Source organism: Diadema antillarum, unplaced genomic scaffold (assembly GCF_040938485.1).
Source record: "Diadema antillarum isolate AM-2024a unplaced genomic scaffold, OU_Dant_1.0 scf00000033, whole genome shotgun sequence".
NCBI lineage: Eukaryota > Metazoa > Echinodermata > Echinoidea > Diadematoida > Diadematidae > Diadema > Diadema antillarum.
Genome location: NW_027270922.1, coordinates 2185001 through 2202233, shown reverse-complemented (window position 1 = coordinate 2202233; position 17233 = coordinate 2185001). Strand labels below are relative to the sequence as shown.

At 36.6% G+C, this 17233-nt stretch overlaps 1 protein-coding gene across 1 annotated transcript in view; it reads right to left on the bottom strand.

Moving 5' to 3' along the window:
• Window positions 1-6583: 6583 nt before the first annotated feature.
• Window positions 6584-17233, bottom strand: part of LOC139743155 (gamma-aminobutyric acid type B receptor subunit 1-like) — an 18901-nt gene continuing 8251 nt past the window's right edge. Inside the window, exons 6-18 of the mRNA XM_071653668.1 lie at window positions 16139-16351; window positions 15174-15263; window positions 14179-14331; window positions 13737-13800; window positions 13049-13126; window positions 12283-12433; window positions 11421-11562; window positions 10806-10919; window positions 10215-10340; window positions 9762-9939; window positions 8955-9124; window positions 7342-7467; window positions 6584-6655 (exon numbers count right to left, since the gene is read on the bottom strand). Coding sequence (XP_071509769.1) covers window positions 6584-6655; window positions 7342-7467; window positions 8955-9124; window positions 9762-9939; window positions 10215-10340; window positions 10806-10919; window positions 11421-11562; window positions 12283-12433; window positions 13049-13126; window positions 13737-13800; window positions 14179-14331; window positions 15174-15263; window positions 16139-16351 — 1677 coding nt within the window. The remainder of the gene's footprint in view (window positions 6656-7341; window positions 7468-8954; window positions 9125-9761; window positions 9940-10214; window positions 10341-10805; window positions 10920-11420; window positions 11563-12282; window positions 12434-13048; window positions 13127-13736; window positions 13801-14178; window positions 14332-15173; window positions 15264-16138; window positions 16352-17233) is intronic.

Below are 17233 nucleotides of genomic sequence, written 5' to 3'. Positions count from 1 at the left end.
TCCCTTTCGTCAGAAATTGTTTCAGCACCATCTGTGCGATCATTTCGAAACCGTCTAACGGTTGATCACAGTGGCTAGTTATTTTCGTCAAATTTTCTATGTGCTTGTAAATATCTGTAAATAAATTGTATTATAATGTAAATAGCACCAGTCTGCAAGAATCTTCAGTCTATTGAAGGAGGCAGACTTAATCAGAAGAAGAAGAAGAAATTTGTATCAGCTGGGAACAGCAGTCAGTTGTCCAACCATTGCTTTTTTTTTTCTTTTCTTTTTTACTAATTTTAGAGAGATTCTAAAAAAAGAAGACAAAAATAAGACTCTAACGTTAAAGAGCTCAGGCGATAGAGTTATTTCTTCGCAAACGATTACGCCATTTAATGGGCTATCCAATTGCCAAAATGTAAAGGATCAGGATTCGGAGTAACTATGTTAGAAAGTCGAATAGGCCTACTCATTACTTACTGTTTTTAGCCCCCGCCCCGGCGGCGAGTACAAAGTACAGTACAGTATGATGTAGCACGCATGATGGCACGGATTGCATAATTACACGGGTAAGCAGCGGACAGATTGCACGTTACCTACACGTATCCCACATCCACTCACACTCCACAGATCCATACACTGTGCGGAATTAGAACGCGCCAACACAAACATGGTGACCACAATTTTCAGTCGAAGCTACTACCAAAAATCACGTTCTGAATGCTCCTTTATACGACAATACTTACCTTCTCACGATCTCTCATAAAACAGAATGATTCTGAACAGTGATTTCTTAGCTGAATTGTCACTTTACACAAGTATGCGGAAAATCTTTCACCGAAGCGGACATTTTCTTCTCCATCGTTTTGAAAACGATTAATTACTTTATATCGATCAAATGCATTGGAATCGATCATTATTTTCTTCTCTTCTGTCATGCTGTCGTGAAAATAAAAGGATCGAAATCATTATTTCTTTGTTTGAATATCCATTAGAGAAAAAAAAAAAAACTTCCTCCTTGCTCGTCATGAAAAGTATAAAACTTCTGATGTTTCCTTGTGGAAAACTTGAGTGGATCTATCTGTATTAGTAATATACAAGGGCGAGGATGGGGGCTAGGGAAAAGGCGAGGCGAGGTGAGATTCGGGGGAGTGGAATACAGGTGTATAAGAAATTGTGTTTCTGAGGAAGGAAGTGGCTATTTCTTCTTCTTCTTCTTCTTCTTCTTCTTCTTCTTCTTCTTCTTCTTCTTCTCCTCTTCTTCTTCTTCTTCTTCGTTTCTTTGCGATTAAGCTTAATTCAATAGACATTGACATTTTGAAATTATGCGTGAATGATTTAGCCTGATATGCGAATTTGCTTTTAAAAAAACCCAGCAGGAATATTTAGTCAGCATTGAAAATTAGAAAGCAAAAAGAAAAAATAAATAAATAATGATAATAATAATGTACACACACACACACACACACACATATATATATATATATATATATATATATATATATATATATTGTAGTTGTTCCGCGTATTGGCAGTACTAGAAATAGCAATAATAAAGTCACAACAGAGGAATGCAGGGAATGCATTAATAGCCAATCTTGATTTAATGAATAATCCGAATTTTCGAGGAACCTTCCTCTTCTTCAGGGATGACAGTGCGAATATTCACAATGATTATTAAGAATCATTAATAATCATTGTGAATATTCGCACTGTCATCCCATTAAATCAAGATTGGCTATTAATGCATTCCCTGCATTCCTCTGTTGTGACTTTATTATTGCTATATATATACATATACATGTATATATGTATGGGCAAGTTCATTGATCACACAAGACTGAAGATTTAAAATGAGTCAATCTACATAAACTTGGTATCATTTTAAAGCTAAGAAGTTAAAATACATGAATTTCAAAAAGAAAAAGTAAAAAATCATTCTGCATAACCAGCAATAGATTAATTAATCTGCATTAATTAGAATTTAGAGCAACGCGTGGGACATTCAGAAATTCTGCATTCTAAAATATATTTTTCAATTTTTACAAGGTTTTATGAAAATAAGTATGGTGACCTTAAACAAGTTATCATGACTGTGATTTTCAGTTTCTCAACTGATTAAATATGCAAATGAGGGATGGGCCAAAATTAGCATGTCCCACGCGTTACTTTTTTAGGTCATTATTTCTCATTTGCATAAAAGTTAATGATTTAATTGACTTGAAACTTTCAAAAGACCAAATTCACAATGGACCTAATCATATCCAAGAGATAAAAAGTTAGTCTGATAAATCTCATACTTGCAATTTTTAATTAGATTTAGTAACGCGTGGGACGATTTGTGTACAAGTCAGTGGAAGTGTACTAAATCTTAGTCTTCTATGGGAAATGTGTACATTATTGAGGGATTTTTTGTAATTTCCTGAATTCTGACTTGAAATTTGGTGAAAAGTTCCACTTTGGATAAATAATTCACAAAAGATCATGACATGCTATTTTCAAGGTCACATTCAAAGTCAAATGTCGAAAAATAAGGGATAACACAGGCATTTCATATCTTTTATCATATCTATTGTTCTGGTGGGTCTAAATCATTGAAATTTGCAAGAATTTATTAGAAATACATCTATTTAGATAATTAGTACCACATATTAAAGTTTCTCTGAGTAAATGTGCAATTCACATCACAATATACATAGTGACAAAAATGTCCCACGCATTACTATACCTATCTTTCTATAATTGACCTTGAGAGAAAACAGTTTCATGATTTCTTTCTGAAATATTTTGTTTCTGGTACAGTTATTGTTGTAGAAAAAGATGTTTGTAATGATTTTATAGTATACCAAGTATTTTCACAATAATTGAAATAAAAAGTAAAAGAAGAAAAAAAGGACAATCTTTCTGGTCCCACGCGTTACTGGAGAATAAATTTGCATAAATTGAATACTGAACGCAAGATTCTCATTATTTCTATTGTTTTGAACGAAGATACCTACTAGCTATCAAAAGCAGCCCAACATATATGAAGTTTCAATCTTAACAGTGCAATATAGGGCTAAATCTTCTTGTGATGTCCCACGCGTTAATGGTGCAAAATAGCTTGGACTTGCCCATATATATTTCGAAAGTACCTGATGACGTTCACAAGTTTATAGTTTAATAAAAAGAATTTGAGGTCAATATAGGTCCTAAAAAAATATTGAAGTGATGCAGTGAGAAAACTGTTGAAAATTGTCGCTGCAGAATGTGCAAATCTTTAATATGACCGGACTTTAGAATATCACAAACTCAAGTTTGCCCATGGTATAGAATAGAGTTAGAATCATGCACTATACGTTTATGTTATTCTCCATAGATCACACACGTGCGAAAAATAAAGAAATAAAAGATTATATAGAATAGGCCTACACAATAGATTTGCAGTACCTTTCATGTTTCATATCTATGCACACCAACCAATTTCACTCCGGTTTTTAATTTTTGCAAGGGAGGTAGGATGGTCTGCTTATAATCCGCTCGTCCAGAGGTCCTTTGTATTATGGCTTACAATTTACCGCAATTAAACTTCAGCCTCTTTGCTATCTTTGGTACGAAAAAGTGATGGGACTTTGACTGGTCCAGCAGGAGTGCGACCAGTGAATGAAGCATGAAAAAAAAAAGGGTGAGTTGAATTTAAATGTTCCTGCCGTTTCAGTTTGCCATGAAACAATAAAACGTCATGAACTTTGCAGAAGCTGCGGAACTGCCCCCCCCCCCCCCACCCACACACACACACACGCATTTGTCAAAAAAAAAGAAGCAACAATACAATAGCAAAGAGAAATACTTGTACATTGTAATTCAAAAACCCACGTGTCGCTAACCCTGAATATTGTGTGGAGATTTTTTGCGATCTCGTATTTCATGCAGTCGAGTGAAACGCAAGTATTCACATGTGTATATTCACTCCAGAATACGTAGGCAGAATAAGAGACATTGTCTTTATTAAAGTACATCCAAATAATTATGGATACAGAAACTTATATCGAATAATAAGTGGTTCATTAATCAAAACATACGAAAATGATAACATTAATCGATTACTACTTATGCCCATCATCAGGCAGGAACTCCAAACACGACTGTATACATCAACCAATTTGCTTTCATGACTAAAGTCATCCATGTCCAAATATCGCTTAACTTATATATTACGCAAACAATTAATAATAATAGAAACATACTTGTAAATAAATAATACGTAGTCCAATTTCTAGACCTAAATAAAATGTATTCAAGTTGCGTTTTTTCCTCGTAAAATAAGCCTATATATACATGATGACAGTCATATCTCTCAAAGATGAGCTGGGAGGCGTAAGTCCTGTTCTCTGGTACCTGAGAGCTTCATAACTTATAATTAAACAAAATGATTATGCAGCACATTCCCAAATATCTTATGGCAAACTCAATTACTAAGAAATATGAACGACAAATAATGAACTCACGTCGAGAATGAAGCTAAATTGACATCATTCTGTTAACACTTTATACTCTCTAAAAAAATTGAGTGAAAATATTCACTCCTAAAAGAGTGAATACAAACAAGAGTGAATTTAGAGTGAAATCGGAGTGAATTTTGAGTGAAAACGTTCATTTTCACTCGTTTTAGAGTGACCTCAGGGATCACTCCAAAATCTTCGAGTGATCCCTGAGGTCACTCCAAAATGAGTGAAAATGAACATTTTTCACTCAAAATTCACTCCAATTTCACTCTAAATTCACTCTTTTTTTGTATTCACTCTTTTAAGAGTGAATATTTTCACTCGATTTTTTTTTAGAGAGATATAGTTCTTCTATACTAGCAGTTCTACCGTTAACTTCCACCATGAAAATTTCGTATCGTTTTTTTTTCAGTACTTTTACCTACATAATCCACCACGACACTTTACGTGATTTATACTTCATTGATTTAAATATCAATACAAAGTATGAACCAATCAATACTTGTTTTGCTACAGTTTTATTAACAACATAGTTATTATCATTCAAAGTTACATCAAGTACAACAATAGATTACAAAATATAGACAAATATCAAAATACTCGATAAAAGAAAACAAACATACACAAAAAAAAAACCAAAGTTACCAAAAGTCAAGCACAGTCGTCGCGGGACTGTCGCACAAATCCCAACATATTTATATCATTTTGGCCCATCTATAACTGCGGTTATAATTATGATATGTAACACACAATTATATAGCCAGCTGACCGTGGGGTGGAATCACTTTTGAGACGAGCACTGGTTTTTCTTTCCCCCCCCCCCCCCCTTCATCGAATTACTCTCTCAAAATGCGGTCTTGGTATATTGAATGGACATTTTTGTCTTTCAGTTTGGCTATGTTCCAACGTCGAAATCGCATCTTAGTCTTCGGGCATTTTGTGTTGAAGAACTGATGTAACGTAGCCATTGTGTACTGAGAAAGTTAAAGCATGTATCTCTATGACACATTCGTTCCTTTGTGTCTGTGGAACATAAGCATCATAAGACGGGGGAAACATTACATTGAGTTTTGGTCTATGATACAAAAACAACATTCCTCGATATCTGCGGAATTTACCAAACTAGGAAATACATGTATTCCTCTCTGGAATAGTTATTTAGATATAAACTATGCACGTATAATTATATTCCCTGAGATACTGTTTATTGTTTTCTTTATACTTTTGAGGAAAACATCATTACAGCGGCATAGGACAAGAATTTTAAAAGGAGCTATTGATGAAGACTGGTAAGAAAAAATGCTATTTTTTTTAAAGGTCGACTAGATGTATCAGTATAATTCACATCAGGGAGGGGCCTTATATACTTGCGGACCATATCATCGTACATATATAAACTCTCCCAGAGTATTCCTTCATGCGAAAACTGTCCAATAAGGTATTAGATATTTTGTACGATGTCAAAATCACTGCAATTATTGCAACTTTTATGTGATGTTTTCATAATCAGATCCGTTATATCATAAATAATCATCCAGTTTCCTTCTCTTTTGCTTTTATTGACGAGTTTTTAAATGTCATCCATGTGTGTCAAATGTTTCTTGTTTAATCAATATAACATAACGGTACGCTGCTGTTAAGTGAACAAAAGAGTGACGGAATTGGTTTGACTTCAATCAAACACTGTCTTGTGAGCATTTGACCTTTTCTGCATTTTAATTACAGGCAGCCATAACGGCATTGTAAATCACACCCTACATAATTTTTCTCGTCTGCAGTCAATGTTATTACACGAAATACTTACACAATCTGATGAATGAATTGGTCCTTTCTAAAAGAAACATCGGAAGTCGTAAATCTTAAGAACGTTCAGTGTTGTGAAATCTACAGCTCTTTTTTTTATTCCTTTGCATGATGTAAACTCTGAAGCCACTGACTAGCACAGAAACGTCTAATGCGTAGACAAGAATTTGTTATGAATCTCAGAATCAAAATGACGTTAATGGTCTGCTTGTCCTCATTATATATACACACGTCACTGCAGAGCCAAAACAACTGAATTGCTATTGATCAATCATTGTAGCGCAATAATGACTGGTGATGACATCCGATTTGCTTCAGTCAACCTGCGCGTAAAGTCGATCCAGCAGTGCTAACTCTTCTAGTAAATCTTTGCGTGTTTGAAGTTTCTGCAGTGGATGAGAAAAGAAGACAGGTACACATGTACCATGACATTTTCGGAACAGTAAACACTTTGTTACTATTTAGTAACAAAAAAGAAGTATAAACAAATTGACTTAAAAAAGCTATATTTGACATCTAATTTCGTTTCATTCGTATTCCACTAACAAGGGTTCTTTTGCGTATCCGGGCAATTACCCCCAGAGGGCAATTACCCCCCGGCTAAATACTGGTTAGTGGTAAGGTTAGAGAAAAGATTAGGGTTAGGGTTAGGTTTAGGGTTAGGAGTTTGGGTTAGGGTTAGGATTAGGTTCAGGATTAGGATTAGGATTAGGATTAGGGCCAGGGGAAGGGTCTGGGGTAATTGCCCTAGACCCGGGTTCTTTTGCACTTCGTGTGGGGTCTATAAACTTTTTTTTTTCACTACGACATATATTGTTTTGTATATCTGTTAGTATTCATGTAATTCACCGTTGGCACATCTTATACCTGGTTATATTCCTCATTTTGTCCTTTCTCGCCTACACGAAAAGCTTTTAAACACAAAGAGAATTTCAACAAGACTTTCAAAATTTCACAAAAATGTGAAATATAAGAATTGTTTATCATTAGCAAAGGCCATACTTTTTGGTATAAGATAGACATAAAACTTGGACACTAAATAGAATATAATTATTATTGGTTCGGGGTATACCTGTTGTAATGTTCTTTGAAGGCGCTGCAACACCGCATCCTTATCATCGAAAACCATGTCTGTTGATGTTGACGTAGTGAGGGGACGCTGTTTGCTGTCTCCTACAGGTTCGTTGAGAGCAAGGAGCTGTGCAGAGCAGCGATAAGAATAATTATGATAACGGCGATAGGCCTGTCAATACGTAATATGGATGGCTTTATGATGTTAATTAATTACATTACCTCAAAAAAATTTTCACGCAACGTCATTGCACCCACTCTGGTTGCAGTTTAGCCCTAACCACGGACTGTAGCTAGTGACCATTGCGTTCATTTACAAGTTGGTGGAGAAGGTGGGATAACTTTATCAGCAGCAACTTGTGAAAATGACTAGGTGTAGACCTACTTAAAAATCTTTGAGTTGCCGTAATGCTATTTTCAACCAAGCACGAGAACGTATAGACGAATGACTATCGGTCATAAAAGCGCGAACCGTGCTAAATCAAAATAAACTATCATATCATGCTATCACGAGAACATAGAGCAAGGCTTTGCTGGTTTTGGAAAAAGAAAAATGTGGGACACTTTCCTTATGGAACAAACACACGATCACACAGTGTGGTTTATGTGGTAATGTCCCTATTTCAGTTAGTTCAAGTTCAAGTTCAAGTTTGTATAACATTTATTTTCCATCTTTTTTTCATGTAGGAAATCACACGCATGAAATTATTGTACAGGAAGGCAGAACCTCAAAAAAGCAAAGCTTGTGGTGAGCTGCCTTACAAAAAATACATTACATCACAAACACAAACACAAAAAACAAACAAACAACGAAAACATGATAATAGTTACTATGTGAAATTGGGACATTACCACATAAACCACACTGTGTGACCATGTGTTTGTTCCATAAGGGTGATTCACTTCAAATCAGCCCCATTCAATCTAATCAAATTGATTCACATTCATTTCAGCCGCTATCCGATTCGATTGAACAATATTATTTCAACACATGTATAATATACTTTGTACTATGTTTTTTGATTTTCGATGATTGGAAATAAACTATGATTGAATTGAATTGAATTGAATTGAATTGAATTGAATTGAATTGAATTGAATTGAATTGATTCCTCATTTACAAACAAAGCATGAAATGAAAGTATAAGGTTCAAAGATATATACAGTATAAAGAATACACAATAATCTTCATTCAACTCAGAAATTCGTATTTTTCTGATATAATGGATGGACCTACTGAAGATAAACGCTTGAACGATACTACTCTCCAAATGAATGTTTTAGTCAGATGAGAAGGGACAATAAAGATATGAGGAAAATGAAATATCAGCAACAGTACCATGGTGCATTCGATAGAAGAGGAAGGAGCGGTGAGTACAATGACGGTATGGAGGGCTGAAGAGGAAATAAAGTCTTACTAAGAAGACTCGAATGACAAAACGGCTTTGACTTAAAAAGTTTATTCAAAAGTTTCTTCAAAGGGTAGCCAATCGTTGCTTTTAGCATGGTGTCCACATGGGAAACTTGTAAGATGAAGGGGCTCCAAGAGGACAATCGTAATAATATCATAACTGACATCAGTGGTCCGGAAATTCAGAGTGATACACCACTCACCTTGGGCACGAATACCAGACACAAGACGATGGTCGCTGCGACCACAACAGCGCCCCCTGTGAACAAGAAGGCGAAGTTGATATCTCCCTGGCTGTAGTAGATGGATGCAAATGGGACGGCGATCACGCACGTCAAACAAACAGTGTACACAGACAGTGCGATGTACTTGCCTGAGGAATGTTGGGAAATGTGACATTGTAGTTAATTTTAGGTCAGGACTAAGAAACAAAATCAAAACAAAACAAAAAACAAAAAAACTCGAGGAGAACATTGCCTCTTAATTTGTGTGGCTATCAATGATGACTGGACGGCGTGATCTTTCAACTGTTCCTGTCACACACTCCTGAGCAGTTTAAAGCTACTACACACAAATGTGTTATAAGGCTTTCTACTAACATTTTTCTGTTTCATACTTTTTCCTATGAGAAAAGTTCATTATGCTGTCTCGACCCTTGTATAACTTTGTTTTTAGCATTTTTATAAAATGTAAATTTCAGTTTTACATTAGTTTTTATAAGCCACAAAAGACTTACAATAAATAGCAAGTACACTGCAATAAAGTTATTGTAGTAAAAGATGACAAGCCGCTAGCATTTATGCAAGGAAATAATGAACTTCATGTTTGGTTTTAACTTCTCAATCGTATAATCAGATACGGTGCAATACGAAAATTTGATTTTGTATAGCTCTTGTGTTGCACGACAGCTCTTGGAGAAGCGAGACACAACCAAGGGGAAAATCATACAGGAGGAAGACAGGGTAGGCATCCTACTTTTATACCGCCGAGGGATCAAAATGAGTACTTACTGTCATTGAGTTCCATGATGCGAACTTTTCTGGTCGACCACGCCAGAAAGACTCCAAAAAGCAGCAGCCCGCCTTTGTAGACGCAGAGAGAGCCCAAGAAAGGAAGCATATAGACCGATGTACAGGTGTTGAGGGTGGGCACCAGGGAGATTTCTTTTTCTGGCTGGGTTTCGTCAAACTTCGCGCAAGTTGGTTTAAAAAAAAACAAGAGAAAAAAATCACTAGTTAATTGAGGTAATGTGCGTGAAATTCACTTGGAAACTGTTTCATATATCAAAGAGAAAGCAATTCATCTGAATAGGGGAGTATAGGTCGTCATCCATGTCGGTTTTGATGTGTTTGGTCCCACTTTTATAGGTCACCTTTAGAAATTATCAAACAATTTAAACAGAAGCGTAATTAATAAGAAATGAATAAATTATACAATTTATACAAATATTGACTTCTCCTTACTTTGGGTGTATACGTGGTCGTCTGTATCTTCATTGGATCGTAACTCATCCAGAATGCGAAGAAAGCGAGGTCAATGACCACGAAGCATGAGATGGCGAAGAGGAGACGGCTATCGGTCAGTCCTTTCTGAAAAAGGAAATTTCACAAGACATACAAGTGAGTCCATTATCCATTGACTGTTGTCGGAAAAGGTTGCTAATCATTTATTCCGCCAAGACTATAGAATGTAACATGAATTTACAATATTCGCAGCAAATCTCGAATTAACCTTCGCATCAATTCATTTGAAGTTGTTGTAGACTAGAAAATACGAAGAGCTTCACTGGCTTTCAAGAAACTGACTTAGCATCTAACCCAACCCTAACCTTACACTCTAATCCTGCCTTTACCACTGACTAAGAATAGTATGCAACCGTCAAGTAGTTTACTATAACTTACCTATACGTACAAGCACAATGAACGTCATTTGGAATACGATAATGATCACATTTATGCATGTCAATACGACAAGGACAAAAACAATTTCACATAGACTTAAAAACATTGCTCTGGTAATTTACAAATTAAAGAAACACTTTCACCAAGTCTTACCAGCACTTTCCTGACTTTCATGGCGCTTGTATAGATCTGGTGAATGCGGTATGTCTTCATAAAAAGGGCGCCAAAAGACATGGAAAGTCCAACGCAGGCGACCACAAGTGCGCTCTGATTTAGGAAATACCAAATAACGTAGATGATATTTAGCTATAACCTCAGCATGGTATTGATATCATTACCTCATTTGGCTTTATTTTGCGTTTGCTCAAAAATGAAACTATTAGTATGATATCAGGGGACAGATTGACGAGAAACTAAAATGATTTTTGATACAAAATGGATTGGTTTTCATATTCCTCTTTTATACAAGTACAATGAAATCAAGAAACGAAATATACAATTCAATGATATTATGCCGACACAACAAAAATGATACGAATAAACATACGGATATATGTTGTGTCCCACGGATGAGTTTCACACCAATTAAAATACTTGGGATTTGTCATTTCATCTATCTATATGTATTCATATTACATTTCTTAATCTGTTCATACCATGAAGTATTTCGCCTTTTCACCATGTTACTGATACGCAAGGAAATAGTTTCAGGGCGCCAACCAAGAGTGAAACTCCGAGTCAAGTTTGCTGCATTGGTTTTAAGTATACCTGACATTTTAAGTTGGTGAGAATTGAGTTCCCGTCATCCTGAATCTCAAATAGGATACTCAGGAGGAAAGTGGAGCAGTAAAGTAGGATGCCTCCGACAGCAATCACGTTGTTTAACATAGGACTCGATATCTTCAATGCTCTAGAGAGGTGATGAGAAAAAAAAAATAAAGTAAAATTAAAGATTGCAACTGAACTGATTGACAAATTGCCCTACATCGACGTAAATAAGCGCTGCATTGATCAATGTTTAGTAGTAGCCATGATAAAAAATCATGGGCGTACATACTCGAATGTGTAAGCCCATGATTTTTTTATCATGGCTAATTGATCCACTCCATTTAAACTGATTTGATGAGTTTGTGTTTGCATCGATTCAGATTCGTTATAATAAAAAAGAATACTGCTTGTCATATGCGTATACTCTTTTTTTATAATAGTAATGGTACTAACTGAATAATCATGTGTTCATTTCAGAGATGATTATATACTCCAAAATAAATGAAAGCATTTTAAATTGTGGCCCTTTAATTTCATTTTATGAAGTTATGACAACGCTGAAACTTGACACTTTATTTCAGAACTCGGAATTTATGTCATGAATATTTTGTATTGTCTTTTTTTTTCCTTTGGCAATATATTCTTCTTCTTTTTTCTTTTCTTTTCTTTTTTTGATTGTCGTACTCTATGGCTCCTTCAGTGGTAAAGGAACTGTTTAACATCATGTTTCCCTAAAGTCATTTGCTCTTTTGTACATTCATTTTGGGCACCTTACGCTTTACATCAGAGATCTTCAACGACTAAACGATATCAGAAGGCAGCGTCATAATATATCAACTCGTGACAGGTGAACGATATTTACCTTCTTTTTCTGTTGACAATGTTGATGGCCAGGAATATGCAGGCAAGGACGATACCAAGCGAGGCAGCGGTGAAGATGATAACTCGATTGACGTCATCAATCACAATGCCAACCGTCCTCTCAGTAGGGCCGTCCACAGGTGTGATTGTACCTGTTTGGTAGGATTTATTTTTTACATACCTTTCATTTCGATTTCATGTTTTTGCTTAACCTATTCACAAAACAACCAGAACTTACGCGTAAAATATTACCGACTTCTTACTGAAAAGGAAGCAGAAAATTAGACACAAGTTAGATTACATGGATGATTCATTTATCGTCTGTGAATCGTTGCTACCGTACAAATAATTGGAAAGATTGGAAAGATGTTTCCCGCCTTTATCAACCATAATATTAATATGAAAACATGCAAGATATGTTCAGTTCAAGATACACCAATTTCAGAAGAAACGAGGTGAGCCAAACACAACAGGCCTATCACATGCCTAAAAGTGCATCTAATGCGTGGATGACAAACAAAAACCCACAACGAAAAGTACATGCAACTGAAATCCCTGAATTCTTATCTAAATATTCTGAGAAATACTGATGTTAAAGTTTAAAGCGCCACGTATATATCTCACATAATGGAAATTAACGAATAAGCCATCATTTGTTGAAAACATTGATGCACTTAAGAGTACATTAAAGCCCTGGACATGCGATATCGCTATGAAACGAACAACAGAAAAGGTCGTGAAAGGATGAGCACATAATATTTCCGTACCTCCCCACTGGAATTCGAGTTTCATTCGAAATGTGTCTGTAGTCCTGTCGAACACCATTACCTGTTCCACGTTACCGCCTGTAGGAATACAAAGAAAATAAAATTACGTCAATTCTCATCATATTAAAGGCCCTCTTCAAAGTGAAATTTGGCCCGAGTCGCAATTCCTTTGTGACGTTTTGCCTAGCGACTTTCTTAGAAATATCCGGACACGATGAGACTGATCACATTAATTGTCATTGACGTTTGCTGAAACTATGATAGACGATGTATTATCAATGACTACAAAGGCATTTTCTAAAGAAAATTCTTCAGTTATTTTTTATTTGTTAGTCCTCGTAACGAATCCTTCTGATATTAAACGGGGTTTTTTTAATACTCTTAGGGTCATCACTGCCTCAAACTTATGAAAATGCTTGTTTCACATATCATTTCACTTTTTGCCTTATATACTATGCTCTTTTTGGTTGTTTGTCAAATTTCTTTCACTACTTTCAAATTTCAGGAGCCCAGAACCTACGACAGTTTTCCAGACAAAATAATAATGTAATCTACTCAGTTCTATCAAAACCGAAATAAGGATCAACCTAGCATCGCATTGAGTGTGTTTAAGACGTTTTTAAAATTAATTGATTATTCTCTTCCTTTTTCAGGACATATTCTAGGTACTTCACTTTGAATTCTTTACCTTGTAATTGTTGAATTACGGCGTTGCTCTCCCGACTTCCAATGCTGTCAAACGCAACAGGTCCCTTAAAAAAGTAGAAAGGTCAACAGCTATCAAAGTATAGTCAAAATATATAGGTGACGCCAAGATACGTATGGGCCTACGTTTCTTTCTGACTTCTAAACCACACACACACACACACACACACACGCACACACACACAAATAAACATTGGAAAATAAGTAAGGATAATATGAACCGTCTGGAGGTAAAGTGTTGATTGTTTCAAAGATATCGTGGTATATACAAGTTGAAGTGATATCAAAGTTGACGCTGATTGGTTGATTCGCTGATTTACGGAAAAACAACAGGGAACACCATACTTTAAAGAAGTGTTAGAATGTCGCCTCCACGGCCATATTGTCCCCTTCTGCTAAAGATCGCCCCCGGGAATCGGACTCACCGTCAAACCTACAAACTGTATCTTCTTGGCCTCCTCCAGGAATATGTCGGCTAGCTGGATGCTGTCGTACGTGAAGCTGCCGAGAGAGAGGCCGGGGTAGCGAGCCTCGATCACGCTGGCCGACGCATTCAACGCCAGAGCTATAGTCATGATCTGGAACATGATCAGGAACGAAAGAGAAGACGACAATAACATGCAGCTTTGCGAGAGTAGGATGGCAATGGGGTAAGAACGACGTTATTTTGACAGTTTCGTGATGCGATCATTAGAGGGTATTCGCATAATATTGTGGCAGTACATGTTTATCGACCATTTTTATAGTCTTTGAAGCCTTTAAAATGATTGCTGCCTTCATGTAGGAAAGCGGGTTCATGGAAGGAAGATTTGTTGTTACAAGTCATCATGTGATCGTTTCAATAGGGAAGTGATGATTACATCGCAAATTTCACCCTTTCAAACGACTCGGGAGGAAATATGGGGATTGGACAAGACAATCTCAAATCCGTTACCGGTCATGATGTGGTATATTCAGAGATTTGTAACCTATTTTATCTGTTCGGTGGTGCTATTGGTGCAGCAGGTCCGTAACGATTCCCCATGTCACGATGAATTGTCTGTTTCTTTTAATGGCACAAACGGTCCTGCCAATTATCTGTCTCTGGGTAGGTTGAGAATGAAACTTCTTCATCTTTCAAACACATGATGAGACTGAACAAGTGAGGTGTGAGTTAAAGTCAAATATATACTAAGTAAAGGAAATTTAGAATAGTTCTTGGTGGCATAATATCTAAAAACGGAAACCTGTATACACACATATCAAGAACCCCAAGAAGAATGGAGACTCTTAAAATGGTTTTAAATCCTGTCGCCCCATTCGTAGCAAAATTGTTATAGATACAAAGCAGAGCTATACAATTCGTTCATGTAAAATGGGATCATGTTCAGTTAGTACACGTGCAGCTAATTATGTTCAGCTAATACATCGATCTGCTGACCTGGTCGTATCCATAGGAATCACACGCACCGGTGATAAGGAGCTCACGCTGAAGATGGCTGAAAAACTCCAGACGATCAGAATCGGGGTACTACAAGAGAAACGTGAGTGAATGATTTACGGAAGTCGCGATTCGCCATAGAAGAAAATAAAGAAAGCAAAATACAATGTGCAGCGCACTTTTGAAATAACATTTAGTTTACACAGTCAACAACATTGTTCACTCATTCAATTTCTGTGGACTTTGAGTTGACTTGCACAGTCTTAACCTAATCCACCCAGCTCCGTACTGTAGCATTTCACCCGATCTATTCTCATATGAGATGATATGACGTAAGTTGGCTGCTTGTTCTTTGTGTTCCATTCTCCCGCCATAGTGTGTCATCTCATATCAGACAATTGAAGAGTGAACAAGAAGAAGGCTATCCAGTTTTTATATAATGAGGAAACCCGTGACCAGTGCAGCTTTTATCGTCGTCACTACCGCGGAAAACTGCGCTGCCGATAAGGTAGATGGATCGCGTAATAATGTCACTTCAAACGTCACTTCAAGGCTAGTCCCTTGCTCTGAATCAGAACTTGAGACCATTTCAGGTTGACAGTGAAACAAAATATGGAAAACTTAGCGCAAGTGTCACTACACAATCTTATAGTGATATTGTTGTCGCTGGTTTTTATGAAAAGTTATTTCCGATGAAATTGCGGATGATTAATGAGATTAAACGAGATGTTTAAATACAGTCTAATAGTTTTTTCATCCCCCCCCCCAAAAAAAAAAATAGAAATGTTATAAGGCCGACAAAAAGTAGAGTAGTAAGATATGTAGTTGTTACTAAATAATTTCATGCCGGACGTCTGTAATGAAAGCTTATAGAGAACGTTTATTGGAATCATAGCCTCCCAGTTTTTTTAACAAACAAATTCCTCAACACTCTTCCTTTATAAATACTGGTGTGTCGGACTCACGATTCCGTTAAAGTTGATCTTGGACAAGTCTTCCTGGATCTCGAATCCTCTCATACTGAGGTACCCCTCCACCGCTTCGTCCACCTGCGCCACGGTGCAGAAGTTCTCCCCGTTCTCCAGGAATTGCTCTGTCTCGACGCCCCACCAGTTGGCGTGGTACCACCCCATCAAGATCCAGACGTATTTTGGGCCATAGAGACCCTGTCGATACGCCTATATTCGAGGGTAATTTGGATAAGTAACAAAATACGTCACGTGATAAAACATGAAGAGTATGCTTGCTCTTCCATGGCCAGAGTAGAGAGAAAGAGTACAGATATATGTGTCAAACTTTCCGAATGGAGTTTGCTTGTTCTACTTGAGCCAACGTTGAGAAACCCGCACTACTGAGAGATTTCTAATTACCGTGATAAGTCGCAAGATATTACCATAATATAGTTATTGCACTGATGTCAATGCACCAATACATGATAGATATACACTTATGCTTATATCTATAAGGAATACAATTTGTACTTTAATATACAGTAACACTTTCAAACACAAGCTTCCTTTTGTTACACTGCAAGGGAAGAGCAGGCGTGGCACGTGACGTGTAAACAAATTTGGCAGATAGGCCTATGGCACCCAGATGTGAAACCTATATAAGAGTTTGTGTTGCCATCAAGCATAAAGCCTATTTTCTTCTTCTTCTTCTTCTTCTTCTTCTCTTTCTTCTTCACGTTTCTTCTTCTTCCTCTTCTTCTTCTTATTTGTTTCCTATTTCACCCAGCTTTGGTATCATCATGTGACTTTTGCAAAAAGTTTGGCATTGTGCATTGCAGAATGATGCTCACTTTCATAGCTTCAATAATAACTTCATAATTTTTATCAATGTCAGCATCCTCTGTACAAGAGGGTGACATTTTAACGCAGCAACGTTGGAATTTCAGAGTCTAGATACTTTCTTCCGATAAGTTCACTGTGTCATTGCCACGAGAAATAGCCTGCTGGCAGTGATCCTGCATGCCATGCAGCGACAAATACATTTGTGCAAAATCAATACTCTGCACAAATTTGTACATTTGTACAGAGGGCTTTAAATGTTAAAACAAA